General features: G+C 42.2%; 1 protein-coding gene and 1 long non-coding RNA gene across 2 annotated transcripts; both read right to left on the bottom strand.

The window, feature by feature from the left end:
- Nucleotides 1-213: 213 nt before the first annotated feature.
- On the bottom strand, nt 214-16,408 carry LOC112317632 (uncharacterized). Its single transcript, XR_002976130.3, has 4 exons — nt 16,394-16,408; nt 15,876-16,124; nt 3,565-3,769; nt 214-313 (listed from the first exon to the last, which is right to left on the bottom strand). It is a non-coding gene; the product is annotated as an uncharacterized lncRNA (long non-coding RNA).
- On the bottom strand, nt 6,391-7,203 carry SMIM42 (small integral membrane protein 42). Its single transcript, XM_045181871.2, has one exon. It carries the CDS (start codon nt 6,732-6,734, stop codon nt 6,540-6,542), a length of 195 nt encoding a protein of 64 aa, XP_045037806.1. The 5' UTR covers nt 6,735-7,203; the 3' UTR covers nt 6,391-6,539.
- Nucleotides 16,409-18,045: the final 1,637 nt, after the last annotated feature.

Raw genomic sequence — 18,045 nt, 5'->3', positions numbered from 1 at the left:
AAGTTCTTCCAGACCCCTCAGTGGAGGACATTCATCACTCCTACCTTGGTGGACTGCCTCTTACATACTCTGATCTTTCCTTTGATGATACAGTCCAAACTATGTTACACCCAGTGCCAGAAAACCCATTGATTCTCAATAAATGCTCCAGAAATGAATAACTGAATGAAGCAGTGTGCCTTGCACCAAGCAATAACCCTCTGTGGAAGATAATATTTTTTCCATTTTATTGATGAAGAAGTGGAGGCTCTTCTTCAGCTTTGGGATTTAATTCTGAAGTCTTAGCATCCCTGGGCTTAAGCAGTCTGTGTCTCTGTTTGGAAAAAAAAAAGCTTAATATGTCTATAGATTTTATATATTTGTATTAGCATCCATGCTGGTCAACATAAAATAATTATAAATTCAAGCTTACAGTGAAAATCACTATCATTGTAATTTTAAAAAATTTGTAGGAGGTTCTGCCCTGGCTAGTGTGGCTCAGTGAATTGAGCACTGGCTTGTGAACCAAAAGGGCATCAGTTTGATTACCTGTCAGGTCACAAGCCTGGGTTGTGGGCCAGGTTCCCCAATAGAGGGTATGCGAAAGGCAGCCAAATGATGTATCTCTCACACATTGATGTTCTCTGCCTCTCTTTCTTCCTCCATTCCCTGCTCACTAAGAAGTAAATAAATTAAAATAAATAAATAAGTAAATACATAAATAAATAAAAATTCTAAAAATAATGTGTAGGTGGTTCATAGGCTATATGTCTTCCACATTTTCTCCTGAAAACGTTAAAAATATCCTGTTATGCAATAGAACAACTTTTGATCAAAAGAGGAGGAAAAAATTAGAAGATAGTGGGAGTGGAGAGATTGGGGTCAGGAATCCAGGAGATGAGGTAGAATCCCCTTGAGAAATGGGAATTCCCATTAGCTTCCAAGTCAGAACCAGGGGCAACAGCTGGGGCCTCTGGGGTCTCTAGGGAACTTCTACTTCAGAGGGTGCAGCAGAGAACTCTGTGTCTGCTCAAAGATGTTCCCAGAGGTCTGGCTTCTGGACTCCCACAGAGCAACTGGGTTTGGACCAGGCACAGGGAAGGCACTGACTCTCTCTACATCTGTCATCTTTTAAGAGAGCCATTGACCAGCCCCCAAAAGCACCCTTCAGCCAGAGCATGCCCCAGTTCTTCCTGGCTTCATTGTCTATCCCAGCTTGGAGATGAATAATGGGTCAGCTTGGCCCACTACCTCCCCCTCCCGATGTTCTGCACCCCACAGCCTTCCAGACTTCCCGCCCTCCACTCTTCTCCCTACATAGAATATGGAGGTTGCTCAGGTGAGACCAGGACTGCTGATACCTGCACTGTCAGCTACACACACTCTTCTTTTCCTGGCCCAGACTGGGAATCAAACTGGTGACCATTCACTTTGAGAGACAACACTCAACCAACTAAACCACACTGGTCAGAGCACAAACACTTTTTTTCATTGATCTCCACAACAAAACCCTGGGAAATTGGTGTTTTTTATTCTCACTGTAGAGATAAGGATTCAAAGACAGAAGCTGACTCGCCCCCTCTCACACAGCTGGTTAAGCCCTAGCTATTCACCATTTCAGTGTGGGGTTCCAGGGAGTAAATGTGAGGTCCAGCCCTTGACCATGGGATGGGGGTGGTTTTGCTCACTCATTGTGTGAGCTTTTGTTTTTTCCTCTTTAAAATATGCCTAATGTGGTCATCTCTAAATGTCTGTGAGAACTGAAGGAGATTAGTACTGCAGGTCTTGGTACTGGTAGGGGGTCAAGAAATGAGGTGCTCCATCCTTCAGCCCTCTCTTCAGTGTCTTCTGTACATAGGGGGCTTAGTGCTGGGAGCAGGTTAGAGAACTCACAGGAGCATTTTCAGTTAGGGATCCCCATTCTTTCTGTGTCCAGGACCTCTTTGACAGTCTGGTGAAGCCTGTGGGAATCCTTCTCACAATGTTCCCAAATGCATAAATTGAAATATATAGTATTACAAAGGAAGCCAGTTTTACTGAAATAGTTTTTGAAATAATTAGAAAACACAAATATGTGACATAGTAATCTATCACCTTCTTTAACAATGCATTCAATAACCAGATCTAGCAGCAGATGCAATAACTACCATAATTTCTAAGCTGAGTGTAAATATTTCCATAAACCTATAGCAACTGATAGGTTATGAAACAATCTTGATTTCTATTAGTGACAGAAGCTCAGGTATTGCTACTGGAGCTTGCAGTAGAGAAATACCAATTCACTTAAGAGTTTAGTGAAAATGTATCCTCTCTTTCCCATACAAGTTCTCAGAACTCCCCAAATCTATCCATGGATCCCAGGCTTAGAGTAGAAGCAGTTGGATAAAATATATGAGTGTGAATTAAAAAGTGCAATTTAGAGGTAGACATTTGGTGCAATGGAATAAAGCCTTCTTTTAGCGTAGGTTTGACAGTACATGGATCTTCCTTATGCTTGGGTTTGCGAAGGAGGAGTTTCCGGAATACATTTCAAGGGATTTTTTTACAAATGAGGCAACCAAAACACAGCAGTTGAGTGACCTCTAAGAGCCCTAAGGAATAAGCAGAAGTAAATTGAAACTCTCAGGGCCCTTGATTCTGATCCTAGGTGGTTTCCACCTCACTGTGGTCACTTTTTTCATTTCCCTTTGGCTGTTGAGGTGAACACAGCATCCCCTTGTTGAGCTCTGCTCCTCCAATCCCAGCTGTGCTGTGACTGTGCTCCTAGCCACCATGGTGGCTGTGTGACTCACTGATGCACATAGCTGTGAGGAAACAAACTTTGCTTGGGAGGGTTTGTCTGGGTGGTAGGAGGGAATCAGGCTCAGAGAAATGGTGGCAGCTCCTTTAGGCTGAAGAGGAAGGCTGGTTCACCACTCAGCTGGGACCAGAAAAAGCTGGCATTTATTGTGTATGAGGCAGTGAGATCCAGAAGCCCTCTTGGCTTTCCTTTAGCATGCTAGGTAAACTGGGCCATACAAAGCCTTTGGCAGTAGAACTGCCCACATAATGTCCCTGGGAGTTGAGGGGAAGGGAACTCCTTCACTGCTCTAGTCTTCTGGAGTCACATAGTTGAAATAATGCAAGTCTGAGGCTCAGGATCTGGCTGTACAGACTCACTCTGAGACCTTGAGCAAGTTCCTTCACTCCTTTGAGTGGATGTCCCTTGTCATGTCTGACATGTGCTCCATCCCTGTCCTAAACCTAGGCTGTTTCTTTTCTTTAAAAATTGATTCTAGAGAGAGGAGAAGGGAGGGAGAGAGGAAGAGAATCATAGATGAGATACAGGAATATCAATCGGTTGCCTCTTGCATGCACCCGAAGCGGGGATCAAACCCAACCCAGCCATATGCTCTGACCAAGAATCAAACTCACAACCTTTTGATTTGTAGGACATCCCAAACCAACTGAGCCACACAGGCCAGGGCTAGGCTGTCTGTTTCTAACATTTCACCTGCTTCAGAAAGCCATCCCTGATTAATGTAACCCAGAGGGGCCCCTCAGACTTCAAAATGTACTTCATTCTTGGCTTTTTTCAGAAATCACCTGGCATTGTTATTGGCCTCTCAGCCACATCTGGACCAGAGGCTCCCTGAAGGAGGGAGCAGTATCTTATTCTTTTTCATTGCCTTCTTCCTCTGGTCACTGTTACCCACTGGATGGGTTATGGTGGTTGGTACTTGTTGGCTTGATTCCTCCAGATGCAGGACTTGGAGCTGCAGACAGATCTCTCTGAAGGTGCCAGGAGAAGCTAGAGGAGGAGGCAACAGAGGAAGACTCAGGGCACCGCAGTCATGGGAGAATACAAACTCATACTAGTGACATTTAGAGCAAAGAGACTTCTGTTAGGGAAAGAAGAACTGCCTCTAAGCAGGGAATGTCATTCCACAACAAATGCTGGAGGTAGCGTGGAAGAGGGGAGATAAGCTGGCTCTCCTATGAGAATTTGGGCAGATAATCAGCCTCTCCATTTGAGTCTTTGAGCCTCAACTTCCCATATGTGGGAGGAATAATGTCCTTTTCATATGGTACTTAGGCAGAAGAGCGATACTGTATGTTAAGAGCCAGTATATAATTGATGCTCAATATATAGTCCATGCTTTAAACATAAAATATCAAGCCCAGGAGATCTGGATAAGAGATTCTCATTATACAAAATGACATGATTATAACCCTTTATGGATGAACAATCTAGCTCTTAAGAGGGTAAAGGAGCAAGGGAGGATTCCTTTTGCCTATAGTCACTATAAAGACTAGGTTTTCTGACCCTTTGCTACCATCAGGTGGCCATAAGCTTACAATGCAGTCTGGTTGGTTTGTCTTGTTTCTGTTAGTTGCAAATAAGGATAAAACATAGATTTGGGGTATGTGAAGAGCCTGGGAAGTGGGGAGATCCTGGAGGGTTGAAGAAAATAGGTGGAGAGTGACCAAGAGTCCCTGGGAAACATGGAATCACCAGGCCTGGAAGTCTTAGTTATTAAATAAAGGGATGTCTTATCCAGGAGGCACCTTGGAGACTGCCTCCACCACATCTACATCACCATCTCCAATTAGTTGTATCCACCAAGGTCTTGTGAGATCCAGTCCCACCCATGTCTCCAGCTTCATGTTGCTCCATTCTCATGTTCATGATCTGTGTTCCAGAGCCACTGTCTTTCTATCCCATTCATACTACAAACTCCTTCCATCACAAGCCTTTGCACATTACTAATCTCTATCTAGAATGCCTGCCCTTCTGTCACCACTCTTCACCTGTTTGACTTCCACTAGTTCCTCAACTCCAAGCCCAAGCATGACTTCCTTAGGCAAGCCCTTTTCAGGTTCATTTGATATACACCATCATACAGCCAAATTTTTTTCAGAGCACTTTTCTGTATTCATCTATGTGATGTTCAATTGACATCTGCCTCTCACTGTGCTGTATTATAGGCTCTAAGAGAGGATATGTGCCCCTTTCTGTTGCATTTCCAGCACCCAGGACAGAGCCTATTATATAGCAAGAGCAGAGTAAACATGTTGGATAAATTGAGACATTTGCAAGATAGGAGAGAAAGATCTGGAATGTGTTAGAAGTTCTGAGGATCTTTCAGCCAACTCTGAGGCATGCACAGGTCTTTTGTGGAACTCAACGAAGATGCTTTGAAACCATACTCACTCGTGCCAATACACCACTGTTCCCCACATCACCCACCCCATTCCCTACTTTTCAAGCAGGCATACTGGACTGAGAAGGGGTGTGATGGCCAGCTCAAGGGAAATGCTAGCTGGCCAGCCTTAGATTAAGAGGTGCACACTGCCAGAGGAGCGGGATACATTGTCCTTGGCCATGAGGCTTTCAGTCCCATTGCCAGCTACCTGTGATCTGTTTCTGTGGAAGTTGATCAACCATAAACACTAACACCATCACAACCAGGTACTTGAGGCAAGCGTGAGTGAGGGGAAGATGAGCTCCCTTTGAGTTTGGTAGCAACACTATCCTCTCCTCAGCACCAAGTAACCAAGGTGGAAATTTCTCTGGGTCAAAGTGGAAGTGAATAAAAGACCCATGGGTTGAAATGTAAAGTACACAGCTCAGATACTGGGGTTGGGGAAGGAGTTTATTCTTAGAGAGGGGCTCTTGGCTTGAGACTCCAGAGTCAAGTGCACGTGAGAGGGAGACAAAGAAACACCTGATAGGATGCTTCTAGGAGGAAAAGTTAATAATAGGGTTGAACAAAGACATTTTTCTCCTGGAAAAATACTAACTCCTTACAGACAAATGGTCAAATGCTCCTTAGGGTATAGCAAGCCTAGTTGGATAGAGTATGGATTTTTAAACCATTGTCTCTTTAATTTGAATTTCATTCAAAAAGGGAGTTAGCTTGTTACAAACTCAGTAAAGATAAAAGATAATCATTTTAGAAAATATTTTTAAATTTACCAACCCACAAAGTTGGTGCTTTAAACCATTTTTTGGAGAAGTAATACTCTTTATTTCCAGAATTAGGTGAACAGAAGCGATTTTTTTTTTAAACTAGAATTCAGGGTACATGAACTGTTCCATTTCCAGAGCCTTCTGGAACTGAGATTTTAGTATAGGTTTTTAATAGTTTGAGGTGTCATGAGCTCCCAATAATTTCAATATCCCAGAGTCAACATATGTCCAATTTAAAAAGAAAAATTTGAGCATTGTAATCAATTTTTAATTCTCCATGTGTTTGTTCCTTTCATCTGTTAATTCAGAAATCAAGAGTCATTTCTAACTTTATTCTAGAAGATGCACAGAGAAAAGACATTCAAACTCAAGGATCCTGGACAAGCCAAAGAACAGCAGGATGAGTGTGAATTTTAATGGAGGAAGTGGTTGAGAGGGAAAATGAGGCCTGGGGGAAGCATCTGGCATTGGGGGAATTGGATAACTAAGGCAGCTCTTCCTTCCTGGGCTCTAGGCTCTGAGATGGTGCCAAGAAGGTCCTGCCTCTTGGGTCTCCAGATCTTCACCTCAACATTGTCTCCACCAAGTACTGTACACCTTCATGCCATCAGTGCTGGCTCTTTTCTGGGTCTGGCTCTCTGTTCTTGTTACCTTTGTCTATGGTTACTTTACAAACTAGGATGAGTAGAGTGACCAGAGTCATCAGGAGTGCAAAGAAAAAGAGACCTTTTACTAGGTAAGCAGAATCAGCTATGGCTGTTGTGGACAACCTCCCAAAAGCTGGAACTTGTGGGGAAGACATAGCTTTCTCAAAAAGAGTTGAGATTATGTGGTTTAAGCAGAATGCTCACATAAGCAAGAAAACACCAAGAGAATTGGATTTGCTGTTTGTCATATCCCAGGAATGGGTATGGAGATGTGGCCACACACCTGTTGCTTACATGGGGCCACTTTCCTTTGGATGTAAGTGAGCAGGCCAAAGAAGTTTTCTCAGCAAGGATGAACTGCTTCCAATGCAAACACAGTCCTGAGATAATATAGTTCAATTGGAAAAACTGCTGGGAGGTGGGTGGGGCTTCTGAGGTTTTGTGATGTAACTTGAGGCTGAGACTAGGGTCTGCACTAAAGGTTCCAGTCCAGAAACTATATCCTGTGAAGATGCCCCTTCAATACTTTGTTTTTTACTTTTCATTTTGAAATAATTTGAATCTTTTTTATTTTGGCAGGGCCAAATTTTTTTTTTCTCAGTCCACTATGCTAGCTTGTACGTACACAAGGAAATTCAGCTTGTATTCCAAAATTCAAATACTTTTAGATATATAGGAAGTTGCAAAGATAATACAGAGGTCCCATGTACCTTTCACTCAGTAGACAAACACTGGAATATATGTATGCACATTGTTCTATGGTATTTCACTGTACATGTAGGCTCTTATAACCACCTCTGAATTCAAGATACACAATGATTCCATCAACATAATCAACTAGTGTCCACATTGTACCAGGTGGGTGGGACAAGTGTAGAAAACTCATCTCCCTTGAAGTCCCATTACTCTCCATTTATAACATAATTTTATTAAATATTTCCTCTATATACATTAAAATTTACATTCAGACAATGTTAATTTTTTTTTCCAACTATCAACTTAGAAAACACAAAAGGAAAAGGAAAGACTATTTTATTTACCCAGTTAACTGTTGTTCAGCTTGGGTCATTTATATTGTTCTGTCTTCAAGTTCACTGAATTTTTTCTTGTCACTTCCACCCTGCTACTGAGCCCATTTATTGAGTTTTTAAAAAATTTTGGTAATTATATTTTTCAGTTCTAAAATGTCCATTTGGTTCTTTATATCTTCAATTTTTTCACTAACATTTTCTACTTATTTACTTGTTTCAAGTATATTCATAATTGCTAATGGAAATGTTTTAATGATCCTTTAAAATAATTGTAAAATAATCCAAATATCTTCATCATCTTTGTGTTGGAATCTGCTAATTGTTTTTTTTTTTTTTATTTGAGATTTTCCTGGTTCTTGGTATGATGTGTGATTTTGATTGAGTGCTGAACAATTTGGGTTTTATGAGACTCTAGATCTTATTTAAATCTTCTGTTTTAGTAGGATTCCTCTGACATCATGCCAGTTGTAGCAGTGTGGGGGGGGAGCGGATGGGGGTTATCTCACAAATACCAGGCAGAGGTGAGGGTCCAAGTTCTCCACTCAGCCTCCTTTGTCAACCCATGATGGGGATTTCAGACTCCCCACATAGCCTCCTCTGACATTCTGGCAGGGAAGGGGAGGGGTGCCTTTTTACCTCTTGATGGGGAGCTCATTACTTCTAGGAAGAGATGAAGGTCCTAATTTCCCTCTGTCTTCTCTAATACTACAAGGTGAGGTGCACCTTGTTACCTCAGCTGGAGAAGGGTGGAACCCTAGAGTCTCCACTGATCTTTACGTATAGGGGTAGGAGTGGGGCCATGATTTTTCCATGGTATTTAGCTAGAGTAGGTCAGTTGTTGTCCAAAAATTTTCTGTCTTGCTGAATTGACTTTTTCCTTGTCCTTGGAATAGAGAAAGTGAGCAGGCTTTTCTTGGGACTTCATTTTGTCTATGCCCATTGGCATTTCTGGATTGTTTCTCTAGCACCCAGTCATAGTTATATGAGGCAAAAAAAATACCCAGGGAATTCACTGTCATGTCAATCCTTGGGTTTCAAGGTCCCTAGTCTGTCTTCTTCTTCCCACCTTCCAGAGTTTTCTTATGTTGGTTTTATATAAAATGACCAGGATTCTTATTTGTGCTTAGCAGGAAGAATGAGAACTGAATTTATTCCAAATGTGTCTAGTTCATTCTTGTCTGGAATTTCTATGTGCTATACCAAGATTCAGGCAGGTGATAGTAGAATGGAAACCACAAGATTTGGAGTGCAAGGACTTAGGTTGGAGTATAGCACTCAAACTTTGCAGCACTCATGATTGGTTAGGTCACTTAATCTCTCTGAGCTTCCATTTACTCATCAAAAATTTGAATTACAGTGATAATACAAAATTTACAGTTTTTTATGGGACTAAATTAGCTGATAAACATACAAATGTTGTTATTTTGAATAAGAACTAGGTTGAAAGGGAAGGAAAGTTAAGAGGGAGTGTCTGGAGAATATAAAGCAGTTCATTTTTTCTTCCAAGTCACCTATAAACTTGCAAAGATTTGTAAATAAATTACCCCACCCCATTCCCATCCTGCCCAAGATATTGATATCAAGGTAACATGGGAATGTTACCTTATTCAGCAAAAGATGTAATTAAGTTAAGGGTCTGAACAGGAGGAGCTTATCCTAGATTATGTGAGTGGGTGTTAAATATAATCACTTGTATCCTTATAAGTGAGAAGAAAAGGGACACACAGACAAGTAAAAGATGTGAAGACAGAGCAGAGAAAGATGTGGCCACAAGTCAAGTAACAAACATAGCCACAAAAAGCTGGAAAAGACAAGGAATGAATTCTCCTCTAGAGTCTCTGGAGGGAGCATGGCGTTGACAACAGCCTGATTTTGGATTCTGGCCTCCAAAACTGTGAAAGAATAAATTTCTGCTTTAAAACTACAAGTTTGTGATAATTTGTTACAGCAGCCCCAGAAAACTAATATAGGGACCTTACGGAGCAACCAGTCTAGCTCCTTTATCTAACAGATGAGGAAATCAAGGCATAAAAAAGGAAAATGGCCAAGGTCACAGTTATTGGCATGAGAAGTAAAATACTAGAATTCTGGTCTCTTCTCTCCTATTTCACTAAAACATGTGATATGTATTTTTTAAAAATATTTTTATTGATATAATTTGCATACCATATAATTCACACATTTAAAGTGTACAATTCTAGCCCAGGCTAGTGTGGCTCAGTGGATTGAGCACCAGATTGCGAAGAAAAGGGTTGCTGGTGTGATTCCCAGTCAGGGCACATGCCTGGGTTGCTGGCCAGATCCCCAGTGGGGGGCACATGAGAGGCAACCACACACTGATGTTTCTTTCCCTCTCTTTCTCCCTCCTTTCCTCTCTCTCCAAAAATAAATAAATAAAACCCAGAAAATAAAAATAAAAAAATAATGTGTACAGTTCTAGTTCCATATTTTTTTGTATATTCACAGGGTTGTTCAAATCATCACAACCTAATTTGAGAATATTTTCATTTCCCCTCAAAAGAAACTTCATACCAATTAGCATTCTTGTCTGTTTTATGACTCCTTATTTCAGGCATATTGATCTCATCTCCCCAACCAGACTGGACTTCTCAATCCCTTATGTTTTGTACTCTTCTCTCATTCCCTATTCTGATCTTCCCTTGGGGCTGGGGTTCATTGATTCCTCCTCTCATGTTAGGGTACTGAGGAGTCTCTGGTAGAGCTCTGGACTGAACAGTTTCCTTTATGCTCCCTCACATTCATACTCATCCCAATTATCTTCCCATTCAAGTTAAGTTCTTCTCTATTCCCTATCTCCCAAATAAGAAGCCTAGGTGTTATGCTAGATTGCTCTTTATTTCTGGCTCCCTGTACTTAACTCAGTTTCAATATACAGTCAATTCCACTTCTGAAATAACCCTCACAGCCATCCCCTCCTCCTTATCCCCATAGCATCTACCTTACTTCAAACTTTAATTTCTTGGTCCTTAGCAGTTCTTGTCTGGATCTCTGCAATAGTTTATCAGTTGGTATTCTTAACTCTAGTCATTTATTTCATTACAATTTGTCCTACTCAATATTTACAGAGTAATATACATAAATAAATCAGACCACTTCACTCAAAAAATCCATCATTTTGGTCCCCGTTACCTTTATGATATAGTCCAAATGCCACCAGACGTTATATTGTATAAACTCTTCATTCACGTTGTCCTTCCACAACTACCTGCCTATTCTCTTTTCCTATGATGCTTTCTTAGGCATTTTATACTCTTTTACAAAAGACAGCTTGCATTGTCCTCAAGTAATTGGTAGCAAAGTGGTGCAGGGCAGAGGCTCTGGACTCAAACTTCCTAATTTGAGTCTTGGCTTCATCATTTAGTATGTGAACTGTGATTTTGTTCAATATATTTACTTAATTTCTCCATTCCTCAGTTTCTTCATCTAAAGATAAAATGGGGTTTATCATAGTACATATTTCAAAGGGTTGTTGTGAGAAGCAAGTGCAGTAGTACTTGTCAAGTTCTTAAAATGGTTTCCGGCATACACTCAGAACTCAGCAAGGGTTTCCTTTTGTTATCTCCTGGCCTCTATACCTGGTGCTCACTATGCCTGAATCCTTTCTCTCTCCCCTCCCCCTTCTCTGCTCAGTCAACTTCTACATTCAGTCTAAGCCAGTTTTATCCTCCTTAGGACCCTGACCTCCACAATCTCCAGGCAATAACTGGGTAATTCTATCATAGTACTTAATGCTTCCTCCCCCTCTCTAGGTTGTAACTTGAAAGAAGGAATTATGTCTTCAGCGTAGAAACTTGCATATAAATATTGCCCAATATATGTATCTGATGGATGAACAGGTGAATGTGATATTCTGGATAAATTCATGTTTTAATTAATATAGGAACTTGGTTCTTCAGACAAAAATGCTACTCCATTTTAAAGGAGAAAAACGACAATTTAGGGCAGGGGATATGGGAGAATCTTCTTTCTGGAACTGCTTCCTGGAAACAATGTCCTCATTTATCTCAGGACTCTGAAGCCCAAGGTAGATTTTTCCTTAAGCCTATGGTACAACTCTTCCTTTCTGCTTCATAGTGGGGTGTAGAGTAGGAGGGAAAAGGGAGGAAGGAATTGCTCTAGATCCTAGGAAATCTACCTATGCTTACATTGGGGAAACTGTTCATCTTCCATCCTGTCTCCACAAACCTGAAGGGCCCTAGCCAGACATACATTAAAGCTCCCAAAGCCCTTCTAGGTTAGTGTGTTGAACACATGCAGAGGTTCTAGTGAAGTAGTGGAAGTCATAATTTCCTTTAAATTGCAGTTAAAAGTGGAAAGGGAGCTCCTTCTGGACAGAGTCAAACTTAATCAATAGGGAAAGGGATCTGGGCTTGTGAGGACTGGAGCAACAAGTTTATGGTAATATCCCATCTTGGGTTATCTCACAATTTCCTCTTTTGCACACTTTGCAAATGCTTACAGGGCAGGTTGTTCAAATAAACCTAATTTATAAAACTACAGATTCTAATACAGCACTTTAGACATTTCAAAGGTGTTCTAATGGCACAATCTGATATGTAAGGCTCAATAGTTCTCAGGGTATTGGAGGAAGCAGCAACAGTGGCAATTTCAGCAGGACCCTAGGCTTTTTCAAATCACACAGACTTCTCCCCAAAGGCATAGAATGATTTGTTCATGTATTTAGCCAATGAATACTAAGTGCTTTCTGTGCTTGAGGTACTACCTGTACAGAGATGAGCAAATTTGACACTATTTCAGTCCTTGTGGGGCTTCATCTCATAGGGAAAGACAGACTATCAAGAGTCATTAAGAACAGCAGTTCCCAACCTTTTTGGCACCAGGGACCATTTTCATGGAAGACAATTTTTCCATGGGTTGGGGGTTGGGGGGAGGGGATGGTTTCAGGATGAATCAAGTGCATTACATTCAACCTCACCTCCTGCTGTGGGACCTGGTTCCTAACAGGCCACAGACAGGTACCAGTCTGTGGCCTGGGGGTTGGAGACCCTTGATTTAGAACATAATGTGGTAAGTGCTATGATGAGGGAGGCAACAGGAGCTTTAGAAGTGATAGATCAGTGTCCTGTCTTAGGCTTGGTAGGGTTAGGATTTCTTCCTAGTAGTAATGATGTCTACATTGATACCTAAAAGATGAGGAAGAACTACACACAGAAAAAGAAAAAAAGGTGTCAAGGTGTATGACAAAGTGTTCTAGGCAAAGCAGACGACATTTGTTTTGCAGGATATTAGGTGGGACTCATTTGGTACCCTGGAATTGTTAGTTAGGACGCCAAACTGAGAGGTACCATCAAGAGGTGGCAAGTCAGTTCTGCTACCTGAAACCATACCCCATTTTCTGCCTCCATGAAAAATAGAAGATAGTGTGGAGGTAAAAACAGAAAGGAGATTGATGTGCCTGTCACCAGTCAAGGGATCAAGTGCTGTGCATTTTGTCCTCATCTCCAAGTGAGGGGTCTCCAAGAGAATCACTCATAAAAATTGGTGGTTTGGCAAGGAGAGACTGAAATCTCAGTTCTTGCTTGATTATCTGCTGATAAGCTTACTGATCTGTTTTCCATGATTTGATCATTGGAGTACGGAGAGAGGGTTGACGAGGAAAGGGACGTGACTCTGACCACCTGATTTAGTAAGGATATGTGAACTTCCTGTGAGTCAAATAAACTGGAAATCAGCAGTGTTTGAGCCATTTTGCTAATTGTCCTCCCAATCAAACTGGCACTCAGGGAAGCCTAGTAAAACTGTCAAGAAAAAGACAGGAGGGCTTGAGGAAGCAAGTAAGCTGGAGCAGATTTCCCATCAGAGAATTGTGCAATGGGGAGCTCCAAGGACACTAACCCATGTGCCCACAAGAACTAACACTTGGGCACCTTCCAACTAAAAGTTATCCATGGTCAGTTAGTCTTAATCTAAGGTGCAGAAAATGAACAGGTGACTGTAATGATATGCCCAGTTAGTAAAAGGAGTTTTTGCTCATCTTCCCCCACCTACGCCGATTGTTCCTCTACGTCCCAACACAAGAAGTATTTTAAATTAGGGAAAGAGAGTGTTACTATGAAAAGACAGAATGCACCAGTTCCCCAAACAAAGTTCTACCGTTGAAGCCTGGCTGGTGTAGAGGGGAAGAGATGTGAAAGGCACACGACTGTAATTGAATAACAATAAAAAATTAAAATTAAAAAAAAACTTGATGTGAGACTGAAGTTTCACTAGTAGCTTTCTGAAGTGGACTAGTGTAGTCCACTTCACTAATAAAGTGGACTATACTAGTGTGGATCCTGAGAAAGAAGATAGTTACCAAGATGGGCTCCTGGTGGCTTAACTTGGCTCAAACAAAACAGACTCTAGCAGCCATTCCTATACAGGGACCTTTAATGAAAAATGTACTTCAAGGAAACACCTGCACAAAACTACCTGCCTCTGCACTGAACTGCCTGCCTACACTATGTTTCTGCCATCTTAACCCTTATTAAGGAGTTCCTGAAATCCTATTTTAACCAATAGGACTGATAATTTCCCCATTCAGCTGGAGTTGGGCAGCTATATCCCCATCGGCTTCTTCGCCGCCCAATCAGAGCAGATCCATTTGACAAATTAAAACAGTGCCTTTTGGACCAATCAAACTGCAAGGATTTGGAGTCCTTACTTGCATGAGGATGGACCAATCAGGGACCAATTTGGTCAGGGACCTCTGTCTATACAAGTTAGCCCTGTTCTGGCTCTAAAGTGCACTTTCCCTTTCCACTGAATACAGAAGACTGCATTTCCCCGACTAGAATTGAAACACCAAAGATATTTCGCTAAAGCAGATGTAGCAGACAGACACAAGGCACAGTAGGCTAGACTGGCACAAAGAAGAGCAGAGCAGACCAGTGAGGAGCAGAGCAGAGCTATCCAGTCAGAGAAGTGGCCAGGCCCCAGGGCCTCCTAACACAGTGCTATTTTCACAGCTGTCCTGTATCACAACCGAGCTATTGGAATAGCTATTTTCACAGCCATGCTGTATCACAATTGAGCTGTTTGCACTTAATAAAGTTTCCTTCTTCATCACACCCCAACTTGGGGATTCCTGTTGGTACTGAACTGACTCCAATGACCTTCAGCTGACACTAGTTTGGACTTTTAATAACTAAGAGAACAGAAAGCTACAGAACCTGTCAGCTGGAAAGGGAGCACTGATAGTGTATTGTGGAAGATACTGGTTAAAACCATGTCAAGATTTTGTTAAGAAGAGTACAGAATTCTCATCAAGTTGTTTCTATTTGTTAAAAGCCCTTGAAGTAAGAGGCAACCTGGTGTGGTAAAGGAACAGATAGTATTTGCAGATGATTGGAACACAGAGGGAAGGTTGCAGGAGTGAGAAGAAGGGCGGAGATGGAAGCCTTGTTAGGATGTACTTTTATTTTGGGGGCAAAGAAAAACCATGTACCAATAATCAAATTTGCATTTTAGAATAAACCAACAGTGTGGGGGTGGGGTGAAGACAGGGAAACCATTTAAGCAAGAGATGATTTGTGAATGGCAGTAGGGATGGAGAAAAGTGGTCAGATTGAAAAGTATTTAGGAAGAGAACGATCAGGAATTGCTGATAGAGGAAAAGGCCAACAAAGTTTCTCTTTTCAGCCCACCCCGGAAATGCTGTCCTGTTTCCATTTCCCGACCCTCAGTTCATTAGCTGCTGGACCAATGCCCAGGTGAGCCATTTGGTTCTCTGGGGCTTTGTGCTTAGGGTGGCTGCTGCCCTCTGTGGGTACCAGCAGTACCATTATCACACAACCCTCCTAGCAGCTTGAGGAGGCAGTCTGCACCTCAAGTGTCATTCCAGTTTCACAGTGTCATCCCAAGTCCTGATGTTTAAGTGATCTGCCCAATGCCCCATTGCTAGTTTGTTAAAAGGACATTACCCAAAATGCATTGCCTTGAACATAGTAATGTAAACAACTAGAGTGCAGTGACCAGCTGTCTGGGCCTTTCTCAAGGTGAGCACGTGTTCCACGGCAGAGGCTCACTCACAGAATGTAGCAAAATGCTCGTGTGCCAAGGGTGGGAGGTGTACCCCAAGAAATGGGAAAGTCCAAGGGCCACCGGGATACTAGAGGCAGTGCGCATGCGCAAGTCCGGCCACGGAAAATAAGGGAAGGACCTGACAGGAGCGGGTTGGCTCTACATCCGCCTGACCGATCCACGTTTCCTTAGTGGAACCCATGCCGAGGATTGATGCCTTACCGTCTGGTTGTGAGCACCACACCTTTGGAGTCCTCAGGATCAAACTGAACGAGTTAGGGACCAGAAGCCCCCACCACTTCCGTGGCCTTTCAGGGGTAGAGGAAATTGAAGCTCATTGGCTAGTGGAGATCGGAAGAGGCTGGGTCTCTCCGCCAGCGCGTGGGGCACTGTGGTTGTTGTAGTTTGGAGGTTGCAGTCCAGACTTTTTCAAGACAAAGTTTTGAGGCCCGTAGGTCGCCGAGAAGTTGCCTGCAAAAGAGAATCGGGTGTGAGGCAGCTGTGTGGGTGTGGCTTTTTCTTGTTATTTCTGTTTGGGTGAGACCTCGCTCTTTGTGTCTCGCTTTCAAGGACCTTCGTTTCGTCCCATACCGTAGGCTTCCCTAGGTATAAAACCCGTCATCTACAGACTCCTTTATTCTTCGTAGCCGGCTCCGACTAGTCTTAAATTCCTCTTCTCTACTACCTTACTCACACCCAGCGTCTGAATCCTCCTCCATCCTTCTTTTCCTCGTGTGTACCTTTTCGTGGCGCTGTTCAAGACAGAGCCCCTCTAGCATCTTGCCCCGGCCCATGAATCATGCCAAGAGTTCCAGGAAAAGGATCTCACAGCAAATGTTTGCAGGCAAAAGCAGATCTCAGTCCCCTACTTCAGCAGTCTTGCAGCTCACTTCTTTCTTTTCCTCTTCTGATCATTGTCTCTTTTCTGGTTCCACATCTATGTAGCCTCTTTGATGGACAGCCCTTGGTTACAAACGATCACCTTCGGTCCTGTTACTTTGTCTCTAGTCTCTATAGTTTGGTAATACTACAGAGGGGCCAAACCTGGCTTGATTTATAGGACAGAGAGGGGGGAATGAAAGAAACTGGAGTGAAAAACAAAAAAGAGAGACGGTTAAACTAGGTTTCGTAGAAGTCAGGGGGAGAGATGGTGAAAGAGAAAAACTTCTTTTTGTACCTTCACAAAAAGTTTGGTACTGACTATGACCAGGGTTCTGTGAACTCTTTGCTGGGGTTACAGTAGCCCGAAACCACGCAGATGCTGGGGGCCCAGGCAGTGAGGAAGACATACAGGTAAGCAACAGTGCAGGATGGAATCAGGCTCTTTTTTGTGGACTTCCCTTGTGTTCCTCTGCTCATTCCCATGCCTCTCTCAGCTCATTCCAAAGTATTTTGCCTCTTTACATCTCTCTGTGCTCCATGCTCTTTTTTTTTTTTAAGAGAGAGAAACATGGATTTGTTGTTCTACTTATTTATACGATCATTGGTTGATTCTTGTATGTGCCCTGACCAGAGATCAAACCCACAGCCGGCCAGGGCTGTTCCACGCTCTTCTTCCTACTTTCAAGCTCCCTTCCTTCCATCTCCTAACTCAAGCTGGTTCTTTTGTATCTTGCTGTTTTGTCACTCTGACACCTATGTTGATAGGGGATTTAGCAACAGAGAATCCTCCATGCCTTCCCTTCATCTTTATATGAGAAATGCCTATTAACCTTCTCATTTTAGGGCTCTGCATTCTCTCAGCATTTTTGCACATTGCTTGTTCTAGAATCACTTGCAGATCTTTCATTCTCGGTGCTCCAGAATTATGGAATACGATGCAGCCCAAATTGACTTAATTCTTCTGCTGCATATTTAGTATTGTGAGAAATCTGCATTTTGAGAAGTAAGTCTCATGGAGACAGTAATCAGGAAGGACCCTTTAATATATGGTGAGAAGTAGAGTCCTGTACAACTGGGGAAGATATGCCTTACCATTAAAAAAATAAAAGAACACAAAAAGAAACAAACCAAAAACATGCCTTAGTGGGTTAACTAGGCTAGAGCAGGAGATATTTTTGAACTGTTAATTGAGAAATCTTTTTTTTGCACAACCTGTTCTAAATGATGTTATTGGAGTCAATGCAATGTGTGTGTGAATTTGTGAACAATAAATAATCTAATTATCACACTTAGTTTAAGAATGCTTTATAATACCTGTGGTAAGTAGATTTACCTTTAAGTTTCTTCTTTTTAAAAAGACTTTATTTATTGATTTATAGACAGAGGGGAAGGGAGGGAGAATGAGAGGGAGAGAAACATCAATGTGTGGTTGCCTCTCATGTACCCCCAACTGGGGACCTGGCCTGCAACCCAGGCATGTGCTGGGAATTGAACCGATGACCCTTTGATT

This window comes from Desmodus rotundus, chromosome 12 (assembly GCF_022682495.2).
Source record: "Desmodus rotundus isolate HL8 chromosome 12, HLdesRot8A.1, whole genome shotgun sequence".
Lineage (NCBI taxonomy): Eukaryota > Metazoa > Chordata > Mammalia > Chiroptera > Phyllostomidae > Desmodus > Desmodus rotundus.
This window is presented reverse-complemented; position numbering and strand designations above follow the sequence as displayed.